The 21408-nt window shown below is 40.7% G+C and overlaps 1 protein-coding gene across 1 annotated transcript in view; it reads right to left on the bottom strand.

The window, feature by feature from the left end:
* LOC110508770 (receptor-type tyrosine-protein phosphatase N2) overlaps positions 1-21408 on the bottom strand; it is a 147652-nt gene that overhangs the window by 16373 nt on the left and 109871 nt on the right. The window contains exons 16-19 of the mRNA XM_021589572.3: positions 19121-19327; positions 13127-13274; positions 12622-12695; positions 1347-1424 (exon numbers count right to left, since the gene is read on the bottom strand). Coding sequence (XP_021445247.1) covers positions 1347-1424; positions 12622-12695; positions 13127-13274; positions 19121-19327 — 507 coding nt within the window. The remainder of the gene's footprint in view (positions 1-1346; positions 1425-12621; positions 12696-13126; positions 13275-19120; positions 19328-21408) is intronic.

A 21408-nucleotide genomic window follows, 5' to 3' on the forward strand; every position in this document is an offset into this window, starting at 1 on the left:
TTATTGAATCATCTGCATCTAAATTACAGTACAATCTACTTTCCATACTTGGGGAAAACACTGTTAGCTGTCGCTGTGAAATTCTTAAAAAGTATTTTTGTAAACTTTAACAATAGTAAAACAGTTAGGTTAAAAAACTAACAGCTTCATATGTAGGGGGGGGGGGGGGCTGATGGTGCAAATCAGCGCAAGCTAAAGCATATCGACGATTCAATGTATCAATGTTTTAATTGTATTTGTCCCTTAACAAATAAATACACTATTGTCCCTATTGTGTCCTTCCAGAACTAGGAGTGTCTGTTTAGGGGGAATTTTTCTCGCTAACATACATTCTAGATGGCGCTGGTCAGAAGGTAGGTAGGCTCTAGAGAGCCATTGGCAGGATAGAAAGACAGCAGCCTGGTTAATGAAGCTAATAAAACATTATTGTTACACTCATCAGATGACCAGGGGGCTGGCTCTCTTACCCATGGCTCATGATTTCACAGTTACCAAGAGCATTTGCTAATGTTTAGCACATTGAACAAAGTTTAGCACACTTGACAAAGTTCTAATATAGTTTAATGATGTAGAGTGTGTTGTGACCCATGTAAAATGCACTTTAAAAAAAGTATAATTTACTAAGACAGGAGGGAGAAGATTAGGGAGAAGAGAGGAGAGAGAGCCTCCACCCCCCCTCTCAGAGTTTGTTCAGAGCCAAACAGGGATTAGGCAGAGAGGGGGCCCAGGCCGAGGCCCATACTCTGGTTGTCATGTTGGGCCAGACATTCCATCCACTCAGTAACAAAATTCATGTAGCACACGGTTGCATCCTAAATGGCACCCTATTCCCTACATAGTGCTCTACTTTTGGCCAGAGCACTATGCACCCTGGTGAAAAAAGTAGTGCCTACAAGTAGCACACGGGTGACAGAGGATTGCATCCTAAATGGCACCCTATTCCCTACATAGTGCTCTACTTTTGGCCAGAGCACTATGCACCCTGGTGAAAAAAGTAGTGCACTATATGGAATAGGGTGCCATTTGGAATGCGGCCTGAACAATTCCATCCTCGGAATTCTCCCATTATCATGCACCTTATCAATTACATAAAATCATCTAATATAATTCAAGACAGCCTCCCTTTCTCTCCTATAGTGTGACACAACCAGGCATATCTGTATACATAAAATGTGCAGCAATATTTGATTATCATTTGCAAGTAGATTGTGTAGTGGTATATATGGAGGCCATGGTGGGATTACAAAAAGCACTTGTCTCCAGTTTGACTTACACTTCTAATAACACTGTTCCCTTGTTGTTTAAGTCTGGAGAAGATATTGATTTTATGAAAGAGAGGACTGTACCTGCCAGAAATCAGCCACCGTGGAGGGAAGAGGGCCTTGAGTAGCGATGTAGGCTGGGTTCCGTGGGTCATGATCCATCTGGGAGGGAGACAGAGAGACAGAGACAGAGAGAGACAGAGAGAGAGAGAGAGAGAGAGAGAGAGGTTGAGAGAAAGAGCAATGTTATTACTTAATTATTGATCAAGTAAAGGACCACAAGGTTTACCCTAGTGAGTGCTTTGAGAAAGAACAATATTCTTACACTGGATATAGTGAAAAACATACCAACTTAAAGTCAAATAAAAAATGATGTAGCAAAATGTTGAAATAAAGGGGCAATCCATAGTTGCTACATTCCACTCATAAATGTATGATATTTACCCATTGATTCTTGAAGAAAACAACTTATAAATGCCTCCTGAGCTTAGTTCAACTGTCGTACCCCATCAGATCCTAAAATATAAGCTTGTTATACTCCAATGTTTGTAAATAAACACCATGTATCCTAAAAACATGGTTAAAACTATTATTTTGATGTAATGGATGGTCAGTTGTTGCATCCATAGCTCTTTCTATGAATTTGAGAGTGGTCACGTTTCTCCAGCCCCATCCCACAGCTTTTTACCGAAACGGGGGCGGGGAGAACGCTATTGCTTCAACCGCTTATTTCCGCTTTAAAGTAACACCCACTTTCTACGCTGTAGAAAGAGGAAATTCAGAGTATTACTGCCTATTCTTCCCTCCCTGAGAAATAGTGTAGGTGGTCAGTGAAGCGTTCAAGGTTCAATACAGTGTGCAAAGCCATTCACTTATGTTCTGATTTTCATTTTGGATATGTTTGAATAGGTATTCAATGGGAATGAGATCAGAGTTTTCCCATGTATTGTTAACCAAACGTTTGTGGAAGAAATCCTTTCTATGAATCCCAAATGTTGTCTGTGTGCCGTCATTTCTTATTCTGCAGTGCTTAAAACAACAAGGCTGCTAAACTCTCACAAATTGGAGAGCAATGCCATCTTAAAAAAATAAGCGTGGTCCAGAAATGTGTGGCGAATGCGAGAAGAGAATAGTTGAGTGTCAGTCATACCTATTACCATGCAAATTGTATGGAAAATGTTATAATTGGATAGGCCAATTTATCTGGAAGCAATTATGGGAAAGACAGATAATTCCAAGGCTTGCACACAGAAAATGATGTTTAATAGCCTTCTGTTGCTTTATGAACTAAAATAATAGAATGTTTTAAATAAACTTGGGTTTACACAGAAGATTAAGCTTTTAACGTAAATGTATTAACTGGGAAAAGAAAGGCACAGTTTTAACAAGGGGTTTGCATTTCAATTAAAATGGAAAAACTGTCACTGCAAAGTGCATTTGTTAACAGATGGAGGAGAATAGAGGAGGGGCTGTGAATGGGAGAGTGCTTTTATGTCCTTTTATATAATTGTCAATAATGACGAATGCTAACAACAAGTAAAACATTTTAGCTTTGGCAGAAAAAATAAATACAACAATGTCTAGTGTTTGATGCTGTACCCCTGGAGAGGGTCTGCTGCTGCAACAGAGAAACTGACTGTCATTGGTCTAGACTCAATACTGAGAGAAACTCAGTGTCTGCAGTACACTCAGTACAGATAAACTCTATTCTCTCTCTCTCTCTCTCTCTCTCTCTCTCTCTCTCTCTCATAGACATGGCAAGTTAAATGACATACTGTACATTGTCAAAGTATACATATCTCTCTCTCTCTCTCTCTCTCTCTCTAGCGCTCTCTACCTCTCTCTCTCTGATGCTCCCCTTCTGTCTCTCTCTCCAATCTCTTGGAGACACAATGTTTCCTGACAATTTCAAGTGTCTGCTGTCTCTGAACTAAGAACTGGTGCTAATGACATTCTTGAGTGTGTCTGTCCATTCAGCCGTCAGTAGGCTGAGGGGCTAATGCTGTTGATGGGTCTCCAGGAACCCATTGTCCCTTGTCCATCCCTCCCTCTTCCACCCACCCAACTTCTTGGTTGGAGTTGCAGAGGGAGAGAGATGAAACATTGTTTACCAGTGGATGATTTCCCTGGGACCTAATGAGGAGCAAGCGGCAACGTGACAGGCGTAATCATGGCCGTTTTGTTCTGCCCAGCCAGGGTCTGTGTGCTGTAATTATCAGGCTTTCTTCCCTACTGGCCAGTGGCTACCGGTGGCAGCAGTAGTTATTGCAGAGCACTGCTCTGCCTCTGGTTGTCTGTCACCACTGCACCGTGGGGGACCAAGGCTTGTCAGCTCTTTGTTTCACCCACTACACTGTGAGACCAGGGAGAGGGAGGCAAAGATACTCTCTCACAGGAGATTCACTTCTGTTCTGGTCCTCATTTCAGAGGTGTTAGAACAGGTTTCCCATGTATTGTGAGGGGCTAGTGGTGATGATGTGAAAGCAAGAGTCCATAAGACGATCTAGAGCGCCCATAGAATCTCTACTTCATCAATGTAACACCAACAGTAATGTCTTCGAAATGAAGCCATACAATAACAGCTCAATTAGCTTGAAGCCAGATATCCCACAGTAGCAAGAGAAATAATAGGCTCTTTAAAGCGACAATCACAAGGGAGTTACACAATTCCTCTTATAAGATCGTCATAAGTTTTACAGTGATTCACAGTATTACTTTGCAGACAAACATTCTCCAGAGTGCCGACAACAATGTTTTGCGCTGAGCCAGTAAGTGTTGTTGAGGAAATCAAATTGCCAGCAGCAGAGGTATTTCTGTAAATATCTAGTTGTACCCATCCAGCTCGGTGTGTAGGAAATGGTGCTTCTGTGTCAATCAACTAAACCTGAATAGATACACTGAGTGTACAAATATCTAGTTGTACCCATCCAGCTCGGTGTGTAGGAAATGGTGCTTCTGTGTCGTCACATCCTGGCACTTTGGTGCAACGACAACGGGCCAGTGTCCCGAATGGCACCCCTTTCCCTATATAGTGTACTACTTTTGAACCCTTTGAGCCCTGGTCAAAGGTAGTGCACTATGAAGGGAACAGGGTGCCAGTTTGGACAAGACCTTGGATTTGAAATGCATAGCATTTCAGTTTCTTATAATGGAATACTTCTGTATCTGCCTCCAGGGGAAGATAACTGCATCTATTTGATTTGACCACCTTTTTCAAATGGGTATGCTCAGATCCTGAATTCACATGGCTCCTATTTCTCTCTTTCTTACAAATGTTTGGTTCTTGGACATTCACAGTTGAGTAAAAAAAAACATTTGCTCAAAATGTATTGTTTGATGCTTAAGTGTGTGTAAATTACCCAATTTATACACTGGTTGTCATTTGTGAGAGGCAAAGGAGTGGGTCTTTAATTAAACTCCTGATTTAGCCTTTAAAAATGCACCAGTAGAAACAGTATAAATAAATGCATCAGCTCCCATGCTGATTCCCTGCTGCCAATGTGTAGGCTTACATATAATCAACTAAACCTAAATAGATACACTGAGTGTACAAAACGTTAGGAACACCTGCTCTTTACATGACAAAGACTGACCATATGAATCCAGGTGAAAGCTATGATCCCTTAAAGATGTCACTTGTTAAATCCACTCCAATCAGTGTCCATGAAGGGGAGGAGACAGGTTATAGAAGGATTTTTAAGTGAGTGTACAAAACAGCTCACCTTCCTAATATTGAGTTCCCCCCCCCCCTGCCCTCAGAACAGCCTCAAATCATCGGGGCATGGAATCTACAAGGTGTCGAAAGCATTCCACAGGGATGCTGGCCTATGTTGACTCCATTGCTTCCCACAGTTGTGTCAAGTTGGCGGGATGTCCTTTGGGTGGTGGACCCTTCTTAATACACATGGGAAAGTGTTGACACAAACCGGTGCGCCTACTACCATACCCCGTTCAAAGGCACTTGCCCATTCACCCTCTGAATGGCACAGATACACAATCCATGTCTCAATTGTCTCAAGGCTTAAAAATCCTTATTTAACCTGTCTCCTCCCCTTCATCTCTATCAACTATATCAATGGGCTCCTGAGTGGCGCAGCGGTCAAAGGCACTGCATCTCAGTGCAAGAGGCCTCTCACATCCGGCCGTGATTGGGAGTCCCACAGGGTGGCACACAATAGGCCCAGCGTCGTCCGGGTTTGGCCAGGGTAGGCCGTCATTGTAAATAAGAATTTTAACTGACTTGCCTAGTTAAATAAAATAAAAAATAAAAAACATCAGACAGGACCTGCAACTACCTATTGAATGTAGCTTGTTTGAGTTGGAGAGTCCATGTGACTCAAAAAATCGTAAATGACTTGTGTTGATGCATCTAAACACTAGGAGCTTACTTCCTAAACTTAATTACATCAAGATCTGGGCTACGCAGACAAATTCTGACATTCTAGTATTGACTGTGTTGATGCATCTAAACACTAGGAGCTTACTTCCTAAACTTAATTACATCAAGATCTGGGCTACGCAGACACATTCTGACATTCTAGTATTGACTGTGTTGATGCATCTAAACACTAGTAGCTTACTTCCTAAACTTAATTACATCAAGATCTGGGCTACGCAGACAAATTCTGACATTCTAGTATTGACTGTGTTGATGCATCTAAACACTAGGAGCTTACTTCCTAAACTTAATTACATCAAGATCTGGGCTACGCAGACAAATTCTGACATTCTAGTATTGACTGTGTTGATGCATCTAAACACTAGGAGCTTACTTCCTAAACTTAATTACATCAAGATCTGGGCTACGCAGACAAATTCTGACATTCTAGTATTGACTGTGTTGATGCATCTAAACACTAGGAGCTTACTTCCTAAACTTAATTACATCAAGATCTGGGCTACGCAGACAAATTCTGACATTCTAGTATTGACTGAAACTTGGATCTCTGGGGATATTCTGGACTCCGATATTAATATTGAGTGTTATAATTGGTTCAGAGCTGACAGACAGGGTAGAGGTGGTGGAGAGGCTATTTTTATTCAAAATAATTTCTCTCTCTTGACTGAAATCCATTTCCCTTGCCAAAAATGTTTAGCTACTATATTTAAGCCTTTGTCTGGGTAAAAATGTTTCTATAACTGTTATAGGGTCCTACCTACCGTCCTTCATCGGCTAACCTTTGTACACTTGAAGAGTTAACTCGTTTGTTGCATTATTTTATTAAATCCGAAATTATTATCCTGGGTGACCAAAATTATGATTGGGAAATGCAGGCTTCAGACAAACAAAATATATGTTGTTTGTCTAAGAGAAGTGAGAATACAAAAATCTAAGCCTAATGTTATCACAAAGAGGAACTTTAAAAACTTCAGTATACAGGCTTTTAATTTTATTGATTTATTTAACATTGTTATCAGGAAATATTCCAAAAGTATGGAAATTCTGTTGTTGTTCTGCCACTCCACAAGCACAGGGATAGTAGTGATCTTAATCATTATCTCTCCATTTCAAGACTTCCTTTTCTTGCTAAGTATCTTGAATCCTTGGTAAATGTAGACCTTTTCTCTTTTTTTTTATCTGAGAAATATGTTTTGAATGTAAACCAATCAGGGTTTAGGCCTGGGCATAGCCATCGTGTCATGTATTGTCATGTTGTGTCTTTCTGTCCTTTCCTTTCACCCTGTCTCCCTCTGCTGGTCGTATTAGGTTACCTTTTCTCCCCCGCTTTCCCCCAGCTGTTCCTTGTCTCCTCTGACTACCTCATCCACCCCTTTTCCCACCTGTTCCCTTTTTCCCTCTGATTAGGTCCCTATATCTCTCTCTGTTTCTGCTCCTGTCTTTGTCGGATTCTTGTTTGTTGTGTTTCATGCCTGAACCAGACTATCGTTATGTTTGCTGTAACCTTGTCCTGTCCTGTCGGAATCTGCCGGTCTATCTGAGCCTACCTATGTTTGGTTATTAAAGAAGCTCTGTTTAAGTTAATTCGCTTTTGGGTCCTCATTCACTCACCGTAACACATCGTGATTGATGGGGTTAAGTCTGAATTTCTTGAAGTCCATAAAGGTGTACCACAGGGGTCGATTCTGGGACCTGTTCTCTTCACTATTTATATAATCACCATTGGTCAATCTGTTTAAAATTGTAAACTTAATCTATATGCGGATGATAATATTATGTATGCTACTGCCCCGACTGTTGATCTGGCTGTGTTAAAACGACAGTCAGATTTTATAGCTGTGCAGGAATCCATTCCTAATTTAAAATGTGTGCTTAATACAGGCCAAACAAAATACATTGTTGTTTTTAAAATTTCATAAGAATGTTTCCGATGAACTACATGTTCACTCAGAGGGTTCTCCAATCGAACGTGTTCCCGCATATAAATATTTAGGCATTTGGATTGATGTGGATTTAACGTTCAAAAAACATATAGATGAGCTGGTTAAGAAGCTACAGCAACAGATGCTGCCTTCAGGAAACAAGTCCTTCAGTCAACGTTTTTATCTGTTCTTGATTATGGTGATATTATTTATCAAAGTGCAACTGCTACAACTCTTAAACCTTTGGATGCCATCTATCATAGTGCCCTTTGTTTTTTACAGGTTTGATACTCATCCCTGCAGGTTGGCTGGACTTCGCTAAAGACCCGTAGATCACTACATTACTCCCTTTTTGTTTACAAGCCCCTTCGTCATAAACTTCCATCTTATCTAACTTTGCTGTTGAAGTATAGACACGTGAGTTGCCTAATCCATTCACAGGATTGGTTAACTCTTGAGGTTTCTAGCGTCTCCAATGAGCTAGGCAAAAATCAAAATACATTTTAATATTGATGTTCTGGTGTCATTCGGGCAATTTAAAGTATTGATTTGGGACTTATTTGTGGATGAATTAAACTGTTTATCTGGGTGATTTGTGCTGTTTTATTTTGTGCTTCCCATGACTATGTTATTGTATTTCAATGTAATTTCATACATTGCAGAATAATAGTGAAGACATCAACATGATGAAATACCACATATGGGAATCATGTAGTAACCAAAAAAGTGTTAAACAAATATTCAGTTGAAGCTTTTATTTCTTTCTTCACATTCCCAGTGGGTCAGAAGTTTACATACACTCAATTAGTATTTGGTAGCAATGCCTTTAAATTGTTTAACTTGGGTCAAATGTTTCAGGTAGCCTTCCACAAGCTTCCCACAATAAGTTGGGCGAATTTTGGCCCATTCCTCTTGACAGAGCTGGTGTAGCTGAGTCAGGTTTGTAGGCCTCCTTGCTCGCACACACTTTTTCAGTTCTGCCCACACATTTCCTATGGGATTGAGGTCAGGGCTTTGTGAAGGCAACTCCAAAAGCTTGACTTTGTTGTCCTTAAGCCATTTGCCACAACTTTGGAAGTATGCTTGGGGTCATTGTCCATTTGGAAGACCCATTTGCGACCAAGCGTTAACTTTCTGACTGATGTCTTGAGATGTTGCTTCAATATATCCACAGAATTTTCTATTCTCATGATGCCATCTATTTTGTGAAGTGCGCCAGTCCCTCCTGCAGCAAAGCACCCCCACAACATTATGCTGCCACCCCCGTGCTTCACGGTTGGAATGGTGTTCTTCGGCTTGCAAGCCTCCCCCTTTTCCTTTCAAACATAACGATGGCCATTATGGCTAAACAGTTCTATTTTTGTTTCATCAGACCAGAGAACATTTCTCCAAAAAGTACGATCTTTGTCCCCATGTGCAGTTGCAAACCATAGTCTGGCTTTTTTATGGCGGTTTTGGAGCAGTGGCTTCTTCCTTACTGAGCGGCCTTTCAGGTTATGTCGATATAGGACTCATTTTACTTTGGATATAGATACTTTTGTACCTGTTTCCTCCAGCATCTTCACAAGGTCCTTTGCTGTGGTTCTGGGATTGATTTGCACTTTTCGCACCAAAATACGTTAATCTCTAGGAGACAGAACACGTCTCCTTCCTGATCGGTATGGCGGCTGCGTGGTCCCATGGTGTTTATACTTGCGTACTATTGTTTGTACAGATGAACGTGGTACCTTCAGGCATTTGAAAATTTCTCCCAAGGATGAACCAGACATGTGGTGGTCTACAATTTGTTTTCTGAGGTCTTGGCTGATTTCTTTTGATTTTCCCACGATGTCAAGCAAAGAGGCACTGATTTTGAAGGTAGGCCTTGAAATACATCCACAGGTACACCTCCAATTGACTCAAATGATGTCAATTAGCCTATCAGAAGCTTCTAAAGCCATGACATCATCTTCTGGAATTTTTCCAAAGCTGTTTAAAGGCACAGTCAACATAGTGTATGTAAACTTCAAAGTTCAATAATCTGTCTGTAAACAATTGTTGGAAAAATGACTTGTGTCTTGCACAAAGTAGATGTCCTAACCGACTTTCCAAAACTATAGTTTGTTAACAAGAAATGTGTGGAGTGTTTAAAAAACGAGTTTTAATGACTCCAGCCTAAGTGTTTGTAAACTTCCGACTTCAACTGTATATATTTTATATTGTATATTCTTCAAAGAAGCCTTGATGACAGCTTTGCACACTCTTGGTATTCTCTCATCCAGCTTCACCTGGAAAGCTTTTCCAACAGTCTTGAAGGAGTTCCCACATATGCTGAGCATTTGTTGGCTGCTTTTCCTTCACTCTTCGGCCCAACTCATCCCAAACCATGTCAATTGGGTTGAGGTCGGGTGATTGTGGAGGCCAGGTCATCTGATGCAGCACTCCATCACTCTTCTTCTTGGCCAAATAGCCCTTACACAGCCCGGAGGTGTGTTGGGTCATTGTCCAGTTGAAAAATAAATTATAGTCCGACTAAGCGCAAACCAGATGGGATGGCGTATCGCTGCCGAATGCTGTGGTAGCCATGCTGGTTAAGTGTGCATTGAATTCTAAATAAATCACAGACAGCGTCACCAGCAAAGCACCCCACACCATCACACCTCCTCCTCCCTGCTTCACAGTGGGAACTACACATGCAGAGATCATCCATTCACCTACTCTGGGTCTCACAAAGACACGGCGGTTGGAACCAAAAATCTCAAATTTGGACTCATCAGACCAAAGCACAGATTTCCACTGGTCTAATGTCCATTGCTTGTGTTTGTTGGCCCAATCAATAATTTTCTTCTTATTGGTGTCCTTTAGTAGTGGTTTCTTTGCAGCAATTCGACCATGAAGGTCTGATTCATGCAGTCTCGTCTGAACAGTTGATGTTGAGATGTGTCTTTGTGAACTTTGTGAAACATTTATTTGGGCTGCAATTTCTGAGGCTGGTAACAATCATGAAATTGTCCTCTGCAGCAGAGGTAACTCTGGGTCTTCCTTTCCTGTGGCAGTCCTCATGAGAGCCAGTTTCATCATAGCGCTTGATGGTTTTTGTGATTGCACTTAAAGAAACTTTAAAAGTTCTTGAAATTTTCCTCATTGACTGACCTTCATGTCTTAAAGTAATGATGGACTGTCGTTTCTCTTTGCTAATTTGAGCTGTTCTTGCCATAAAATGGACTTGGTCTTAGCCCTATTTGGTAAATCTTCTGTATACCAACCCTACCTTGTCACAAGACAACTAATTGGCTCAAACACATTCAGAAGTAAAGAAATTCCACAAATGAACTTTTAACAAGGCACACCTGTTAATTGAAATGAATTCCAGGTGACTACCTCATGAAGCTGGTTGAGATAATGCCAAGAGTGTGCAAAGCTGTCATGAAGGCAAAGGGTGGCTACTTTGAAAAATCTCAAATTGTCACGCCCTGGTCGTAGTATTTTGTGTTTTCTTTATTATTTTGGTCAGGCCAGGGTGTGACATGGGTTTATTTATGTGGTGTGTTTTGTCTTGGGGTTTTAGTAGGTATTGGGATTGTGGCTTAGTGGGGTTTTCTAGGTAAGTCTATGGCTGTCTGAATTGGTTCTCAATTAGAGGCAGGTGATTATCGTTGTCTCTGATTGGGAGCCATATTCTTTGAGTGTTTCTTGGGTGATTGTTCCTGTCTCTGTGTTTGTTTTCACGTTACGTTTATTGTTTTTGTATTGTTTTTGTTTCGTCTTTATTAAAGATGTATCGAATCAACCACGCTGCATTTTGGTCTGACTTTCCTTCAACCGAAGAAAACCGTAACACAAATATAAATATGATGTGTTATTTTATAGTTTTGCTGTCTTCACTCTTACTCTACAGTGAAAAATAGTAAACATTTTTTTTAAATAAAGAAAGAAAAACCCTAGAATGAGTAGGTGTGTACAAACTTTTGACTGGTACTGTATACAAAAGTATGTGGACACCCCTTCAAATGAGTGGATTTGGCTATTTCAGCCACACCTGTAGCTGACAGGTAAATACAATCGAGTACACAGCCATGAAATCTTCATAGACAAATATTGTCAGTAGGCCTTACTGAGGAGCTCAGTGACTTCCAACGTGGCACCGTCATAGGATGCCACCTTTCCAACAAGTCGGTTCATCAAATTTCTGCCCTGCTAAAGCTGCCCCGGTCAACTGTAAGTGCTGTTATTGTTAAGTGGAAACATCTAGGAACAACATCAAGGCAAAGGGTGGCTACTTTCAAGAATCTAAAATATATTTTGATTTGTTTAACACTTTTCTGGTTACTACATGATTCCATATGTGTTATTTCATAGTTTTGATGTCTTCACTATTTTTTCTACAACGTGGAAAATAGTAAAAATAAAGAAAAAGCCTTGAATGAGTAGGTGTGTCCAAACTTGTGACTGGTTCTGTATATTTGGGGTAAATGTGTAAATTTATGTTGTATTATACAAGGCGCATTTACAAGAGACATACTGTACCTCTCAATATGTCTTCCCTGTTAAAATAGAGGTTAAAGAAACATTTGAAAATCTACACTGATTGAAGTGGATTTAACAAGTAACATCAATAAGGGATCATAGCATTCACCTGGTCAGTCTATGTCATGGAATGAATTGTACACAGGTACATAGTGTATATAGGCAACATCAAAGCACAACAAAACTGAACTGCATAGCTGTGAAAAACAGTACATTAGCATAATTCAAGGTCAATCACAGTCACAGATCAACTGTGCTTTCAAAATGAGGGAATGAATAGGGTGAATCATGCGCGGTACCCTTCCCCACCCATTCCCCATGTGAATATTCACTCATTATTTCTAATAAAACAATCATTAATATTCAACGCATGAAAAACAGTATGCATAAGCAATACCAGGCATCTTACTAAAGCTAAGCAATCTGTTACATCAAATTGTATATTGTAAAGCACTGCTTTGCTTTAGTTCGTTCTAAAGTACAGCATCCCAACACTATAAAGCAGAGTTTAGTATACTGAAACGGTACTTACAATTGGGCTGGCATTGATGTAATCTGAATTGCTGTGGCTGTTTTCAACCTTCAAGGTAATTCTTGAGTGATCATCTGAAATATAAATGGAGGAATTTATTGCACCAACTCAACAAGGACTCATCACCGTGCTAGGCCTGCCTGAAGTGTGTTATAAGCACTGGACTGCTCAAATACTCAAGAATACAGCCTCAAACATAACCTTTAAGCTATTACTCAAACCTAAAGCAAACCTGCTCCATTTTTCTTATTATTTGAAATAGTCTCAGATGGGTGCAATTGACAGGAGCATGATATCTAACAGGAGGAGAGCTTACAGGCCTTGTGACCTGGGGTGATCTAGTGGTCTAAGCTGCTGCCTGATGTACTGCTGTGAGCATGGGTTCAAATCCCATTCACTGCTCTTTTAGCACACTCTCTTCTACCTTTCCTCTCTATCCAATAAACATGGAACAATACGGAAGGAGTGGGACTGCCACTCCTTTAAAAACAGAATAATTACTTACAGGCCACCACTGCATTGGAGCGGTTCTTCTTTGTGTTCCCTGCCCCCAGGCCTGTAGTGGAGGCGTTGGGCTCAGCCTGATACGCACACAGAGCCTCCCACTCCTTCTCCAGACGATTCTTGTTCTTCAGGTGGTCCTCCATGTAAGACTAGGGAGGAAAAAGAAGACATGGAGTCAATATGCATTCAATAACTACAGTTATACCCATCATGTCAGTTGGTGTGTATTCCTCCTCAATGTAAGACTAAGGAGGTCGAGGAAAGAGAATATATTAACCAGGTAAGCCAATTGAGAAGACGTTCTCTTTGACAATAATGATCTGACCAAGAAGGAGCAATGCAAAGAAAGACATACAAACAACTCAAAATAGAATATTCTTAATTCAGCAGGAGTAAAGATGAGCTAGTAGAAATGTTCTTATAATTATATGAATAATAATGCTAATGTTTTGTGGCATTTGATTCCGAGGTGTGTGTGTGTGTGTGTGTCTTTATTATTGTTATCTATGGTCTCTATGTGGTCCTAGCCATGTACAGTAGACTCTTTTGTTGCTGAGAAATTTCTTTCACAGCAGGAAATGCAATATTGTAGTGTATTTTAGGTTTTAAAAAGGCTTCAAAAGTTAGTAATTTCTACTTTAAAATTTGACTTGATTTGCCTGAACAAATTTTTTTATCAACCACTACAAAAATGTCCAAAAAAGCTGCAATATGCAACTTTTTGGGCAACCCTACCAAATCCACAGAGAAATGTGTGTTATAGATATTTTATTCTCATTGACAGCAGGTCTAAGAAGTGGAATATCTGTTCAATGTTTTGCATTCATAATTTTTGTTTTTGCATTTTTTACTTTCGGGTTTTGAAAATATATTTTACCGTTTAGATGGTACAACGATTCTCTACAATATATTTATTGTTTAATCACAAACTGAAATTAAGGCAAACTATTCGAATTTTAGCAAACAGGAAATGGCGGAGAGATTTCTGCATAGTGCATCTTTAATTATAATCCACATAATAATTAAAATTGGCTGTTGCTGCATGATTATTTTCCTGGTGGAGCAAACTGGCTCAAATGAAGAAACTACATCTGTAGTCAGGAACAGGAATAGTTCCCTCACAATGATAAGCCATTCAACCGAGCCCATTACCTCTCATACTGTATTCATCATTAAGTCAGGAGCACTGACTTTGATTAACTGCCGCTAATGAGATTGTCAAAGCTAAATGTGAAACCTACTGTAGCATGTTTTAGCACAGGGGCCAAACGGGTAGAATAGCTATTGTTCCTCTCTGTTGATAGAGGACAGTTGGACTGAGATGGTTGTTGGACATCAATGATTATCCAGGGTCCATACACAAACAGGCAGGAAACAATCACCAGAAATGTCTCTTTAAAGCTGCATTATGTCACTTTTTGGGCGACCCAACCAAATTCACATAGAAATTTGAGTTATAGATCTGTCATTCTCATTGAAAACAAGTCTAAGAAATTGTAGATCTGTTCTATGTGGGCTATTTCTACGCTTCCCAATCTTAAATTTAGTTTTTGCGCCTTTTGCTTTCAATTTTGTACACCAGTTTCAATCAGCTCAAAATACAATATTTTGGGTTATTGAAAGATATTTCACAACGTTTTAGATGGTACAATGATTTTCTAAATGTCTTGTTTTGTCACAAACTTAAATTATGTGAACTATTAGAATTTGTATTAATTAAATAAAATAGTCTCCTAAAACGGACTCAATGTCTGCGTCAGAAATGACAGCCTATTTCCTATGTAGCATACTACTACCATACTACCCAGATCCATAGGGATCTGGTCAAAAGCAGTATACAGTAGGTAATAGGCTGCCATTTTGGACACAACCCTAATGTAATTCTATTAATAACATAAGGTTACAAATGAGTAGGGACATAATCTGGATTCATGTTCATTACTCAAAGGGGCTTAATAGACTTACTCGTAACAGGGTATAGTGCACTACTTTTGACCAGAGCCGTATGGGCCCTGGTCAAAAGTACTGTAGTGCACTAGGGAATAGAGTGCCATTTTGGATGTATCCTTGTCTGACTCTTACTCACTATGATAATGAAAAAGGATAGTGGAATACAGCATACAGAGGCGCGCGTGTGACACACACACACACACGCACACATTCCATTTAACAATGCTACTTTAATCCCTGCCCACACTACCCCGGTACACATCGGTCTCCATATCATATCAACACTTATTACATTATGTGCTGACACACTGAACACAGTCTGGGAAACGGGCTAAATTTTTTAGCAGGGCACGAATTCATGGCCCTTCCTTGATTTAGCCCCTTATCGAATAGCAGCTTCATTCTGTACTTATCCCCTTCCCAAATACCCCCTCCTCTACCCCTGCATCCCCCCTCCTCCACCAGCCCTACCTGCCAGGGCATCAGAGAGACACACTCTCCTCTGTGCTAATGCCAGAGTAATGGGGTTTTGTACTGTGTAAAGGGATTATTGCAATCCAATCAGGAGGTGCTGAGATCACCATGTGTCAGGCAAACACTGGCTAATCCCCTTACTGCTGGGTTTACAGCTGCCAAAGGTGCTCAATAAAATCAGAATGAAATAACGCTCGATGAGGAACTAGCGCTCGGCTCAGGGCTGCTCAGAGCTGTCGATGACGTTGAGGCAGGGCTAGCGCCTCGTAATGAACTAGAATAGAGCACCTGGGTAGGAGAAGGACATATACACATACTGTATAAGCAGGTTTGGTTTTACACTGATGGAGTGGTTCACAAATGGCACCCTACTCCCGTTATACTGTAATGCACTACTTTTGACCAGAGCCCATCAAATGGAGTGCACTAAATAGGGAACAGGGGGCCATTTTGGACGTAGACATGGAGATGCCAGGAAAAGGAACTAGCGTACAACTGCAACTTACACAGTACAGTGAGGTAGCTACAGTATCACATGGTTCTAATAAGGCAAGCTTAAAAAAAAATCCTGGATTAAGTTTATATGGGATATGTCCCAGATGACACTACTTTTGACCAGAGCCCATCAAAGAGCGTGCATTATAAAGGGAACAGGGTGCCATTTGGGACACAGACATGGAATAGGGGGTATCATGGAAGATTAAGACCTGCTCCTGAACACATATTGTGCTTTCCAACATAAATGCTCCCGATAGGGTTTTCCTCTGACACTGCTGTTTTAAAGTGATTATACAACATATTACTTCATATACACATTGTGCCTGCAACATTGTGGTGTAAATCAACACTCCAAATTACACCTCAGCACACACCCTCACACTCAAAATAACTTCCGACTTGCCGGCTTCGCAAACCCCTAATCTATATAGACTCCAAGCAGTATAATCTATAACACTTACTGGGCCAACAACAAAAGACAAGATAATGTGCTTTATATATGGGGCAAGTTAATCCGTTTAAGGCACAGCCAAGTCTCTGTATGGAGTCATATTCTGAATGAGTCACATGGGAAAAAGTAATACATTAACATAGATAAGATGGTGCAAGCCATTTCTCAAATTAAAATCAGTCGGGGATCATGATGTTGTGGGATTTGCAGCTTTACAGAAGGCAATTCATTTTGAGTGTAAAAAACTTAGTAAGCAATTATGCTTTTTTCTGACACCCACAGTTTTAATCACTCTACAATGTACTGTAAGTATGCAGCTCGTACTGTTGGTACTGTCTTTCAGTACTGCTTGTGAAAACTCAATATCATTTCAGAATAGTGCTGGTCTGACACTGGTCATATGATATGTCTGAGGAAACTGCTCAGAACATTTCCTGTGTCTAGATGAACAATCACTTTTAAGAAAGGGCATTTGAGGGCATTATGGACTTCCGTGTTGATGTCCATAAGAATTGCTATGGTGTTTGGAATGAATACAGACCACTAAAAACGTATCAACTAAATTACAGACTACTAAAAACATTTCAACTAAATTACAGACCATAAAAAACATAAACTAAAATACAGACTACTAAAAACATTTAAACTAAAATACAGACTACTAAAAACATTTCAACTGAAATACAGACTACTAAAAACATTTCAACTAAAATACAGACTACTAAAAACATTTCAACTGAAATACAGACTACTAACAACGTATCAACTAAAATACAGACTACTAAAAACATTTCAACTAAAATACAGACTACTAAAAACATTTCAACTGAAATACAGACTACTAAAAACGTATCAACTAAAATACAGACTACTAAAAACATTTCAACTGAAATACAGACTACTAACAACGTATCAACTAAATTACAGACCATAAAAAACATAAACTAAAATACAGACTACTAACAACGTATCAACTAAATTACAGACCATAAAAAACATAAACTAAAATACAGACTACTAAAAACATTTAAACTAAAATACAGACTACTAAAAACATTTCAACTGAAATACAGACTACTAAAAACATTTCAACTAAAATACAGACTACTAAAAACATTTCAACTGAAATACAGACTACTAACAACGTATCAACTAAATTACAGACCATAAAAAACATAAACTAAAATACAGACTACTAAAAACATTTAAACTAAAATACAGACTACTAAAAACATTTCAACTGAAATACAGACTACTAAAAACATTTCAACTAAAATACAGACTACTAAAAACATTTCAACTGAAATACAGACTACTAACAACGTATCAACTTAATTACAGACTACTAAAAACATTTCAACTAAAATACAGACTACTAAAAACATTTCAACTGAAATACAGACTACTAACAACGTATCAACTAAATTACAGACCATAAAAAACATAAACTAAAATACAGACTACTAACAACGTATCAAGTAAAAGCTTATCACACACAGTACTGAACAAAGAAAAAGTATCCCTTGACCTGAAAGCTTCAGGAAAAACAAAGGGAAACATCAACCCTTCTCTATCAAGAAGATGGCATTCTTCTTTATTTTAGAGAAGAGTGGGAGAGGAGAGAAAGAGGAGAGAAGATAGAGGAAATGGGGAGGAGGAGAGAGAGAGGAGAGGGGGGATTAATTGCAGGAGAAGAGAGATGCGTGCCCCTGGATCTGCCCACGTCTCTTGCAGTATGTAATGAAGCAGTGCATTCAGGATGGGGGGCGGGGCCAGGGGCGCAGTGGGAAGGCAGGGAGCGTGGCTCACACCTCCTGAATAATTTGCCTTTGCTTCCCTGCCCTGGCTGGCTCCAATATGCACCAACCCACCAAAGGCCCAGTATCATGAACACTGAACAGAACCTCTCCAAAGACGGCCTCGTGGCCCAGTTCATTCTCATATTTAAACTGGCGTACGTGGGAGGACGGGACAAACATTTTGGCCGATCCATTGATAATGGGCTCAGTTGAGTAGCAGCACATGTTACTATCTGCTGCCAGGGAGTTGTCCAAGGTACTGAAGCTCACAGAGCTTTCTCTCATGTTACCCTGCTGCTCCACTCACTGTCAGTCAGTCAGAATAGCACAGCCAGACAGAGGGTCAACCGTTGTGTGTGTGTGTGTGCGTTCATGTGCATGTCTGTGTGTCTCATATACTCCCAGCGTAAATCTCAGGGGCAATTAAGAGCTTCATGCCAATTGAACACATCCCAGGGCCCTTCTATCACCGTGAGAAGCATATGATGCATGTAGACTCAGAGCAGGAGGACAGAGTTATGTGAAGAATAGCTATGTATTGCAATTATGGTAGACTGAGTTTTTCAGAATCAATGGATATTTTAATCTGTGTGAAAATAAGACATGTGGAACAAGCCTGCTCATGGAAATGTGGCTATAATGAGATGAATAGAAACAAAGAGAGAGATGGTGCCGGAGAGAGAGAGAGACAGAGTAGGAGGAGAGGAAAAAAGAGACTATGTGCAAGAGAGAGAAATAAAAAGAAAGACAGACGGGATAGAGAGAGATGAGACACAACGACAGACAGACAGACAAAAAGTCAGACAGAAATAAGGATGTTTACCAGGATCATGTGTCCAGTGGAGATGTCCATGTTGGAGTGGACGGGTTCCTCAGACCAGGAGGAGGTGGAGCTTCGTGCCGAGGGGCTGACCATGGGCCCCCCGTCGCTGAATTGGGACGACACACTGTTGAGCCGTGACGACACACTGTGCATCGGCTCTGGGCGCTCCGCCGGCGGCTTGACCGACATCCGCTGACGACACAGCTCCTAGGAGCAGAAGGAGGGACACGGGTAGACCATAAGCACAGTTTTATTTTACCTTTATTTAACTAGGCAAGTCAGTTAAGAACAAATTCTTATTTTCAATGACGGCCTAGGAACAGTGGGTTAACTGCCTTGTTCAGAGGCAGAACGACAGCTCGGAGATTTGATCATGCAACCTTTCGGTTACTCATCCAACGCTCTAACCACCTGCCGCCCCAAGTAACAAAGTAAACTCACTTATTCCGTGAAATACATGTTTTTCATATCCTAATGTTTCTTAAGACCTACCTATACAGAAACAATGTATTTTTATGGTATACATTAAATTGATTATTAATAGGCTGTTTAAAATATAAACTCAGCAAAAAAAAGAAACGTCCCTTTTCAGGACCCTGTCTTTCAAAGATCATTCGTAAAAATCCAAATAACTTCACAGATCTTCATTGTAAAGGGTTTAAACACTGTTTCCCATGCTTGTTCAATGAACCATAAACAATTAATGAACATGCACCTGTGGAACGGTCGTTAAGACACCAACACCTTATAGACGGTAGACAATTAAGTCACAGTTATGAAAACTTAGGACACTAAAGAGGCCTTTCTACTGACTCTGAAAAACACCAAAAGAAAGATGCCCAGGGTCCCTGCTCATTTGTGTCAATGTGCCTTAGGCATGCTGCAAGGAGGCATGGGGACTGCAGATGTGGCCAGGGAAATAAATTGCAATGTCCCTGTGAGACGCCTAAGACACAGGAAGACAGGACGGACAGCTGATCGTCCTCGCAGTGGCAGACCACGTGTAACAACACCTGCACAGGATCAGTACATCTGAACATCACACCTGCGGGACAGGTACAGGATGGCAACAACAACTGCCTGAGTTACACCAGGAACGCACAATCCCTTCATCAGTGCTCAGACTGTCCGCAATAGGCTGAGAGAGACTGGATTGAGGGCTTGTATGCCTCTTCTAAGGCAGGTCCTCACCAGACATCACCGGCAACAACGTCGCTGGGCCAGACAGGACTGGCAAAAAGTGCTCTTCTCTGACGAGTCGCGGGTGATGGTCAGATTCGCGTTTATCGTCGAAGGAATGAGCGTTACACCGAGGCCTATACTGTGGAGCGGGATCGAATTGGAGGTGGAGGGTCCGTCATGGTCTGGGGCGGTGGGTCACAGCATCATCGGACTGAGCTTGTTGTCATTGCAGGCAATCTCAACGCTGTGCGTTACAGGGAAGACATCCTCCTCCCTCATGCGGTACCCTTCCTGTAGGCTCACCCTGACATGACCCTCCAGCATGACAATGTTACCAGCCATACTGCTCGTTCTGTGTGTGATTTCCTGCAAGACAGGAATGTCAATGTTCTGCCATGGCCAGTGAAGAGCCCGGATCTCAATCCCATTGAGCAGGTCTGGGATCTGTTAGATCAGAGGGCTAGGGCCATTCCCCCCAGAAATGTCCGGGAACTTGCAGGTGCCTTGGTGGAAGAGTGGGTTAACATCTCACAGCAAGAACTGGCAAATCTGGTGCTGTCCATGAGGAGGAGATGCATTGCAGCACTTAATGCAGCTGGTGGCCACACCAGATACTGACTGTTACTTTTGATTTTGACCCCCGATTCGTTCAGGGACATATTATTCCATTTATTTTAGTCACATGTCTGTGGAACTTGTTCAGTTTATGTCTCAGTTGTTGAGTCTTATGTTCATACAAATATTTACACATGTTAAGTCTTCTGAAAATAAACGCAGTTGACAGTGAGAGGACATTTCTTTTTTTGCTGAGTTTAGATGTTCCTAAGGCTTCCTGCTTCCTGCTTCCAAACGGTTTTGGTGTTAATGACCATGTTAATGACCACCTCCAAGGAAACGGCTGCCGTTGCTAAATGTACGTCACTATTATACACTACCTTTAGGAGTGCACATTCACAATCAGTGAGGGTTTGACTGATGTCATATAACTTTTGCTATTGCGCACGTTAACATTTACAGTTTGCATACTCTCAGCTTACATGATGTTGGTGGCTTGGCACATCTAATGAAAATACAAAAGGCCTATATAAAAGGCCCCTCTGTAGAGT

The sequence above is a fragment of the Oncorhynchus mykiss genome, chromosome 28, assembly GCF_057628025.1.
Source record: "Oncorhynchus mykiss isolate SJ-2025 chromosome 28, ASM5762802v1, whole genome shotgun sequence".
NCBI lineage: Eukaryota > Metazoa > Chordata > Actinopteri > Salmoniformes > Salmonidae > Oncorhynchus > Oncorhynchus mykiss.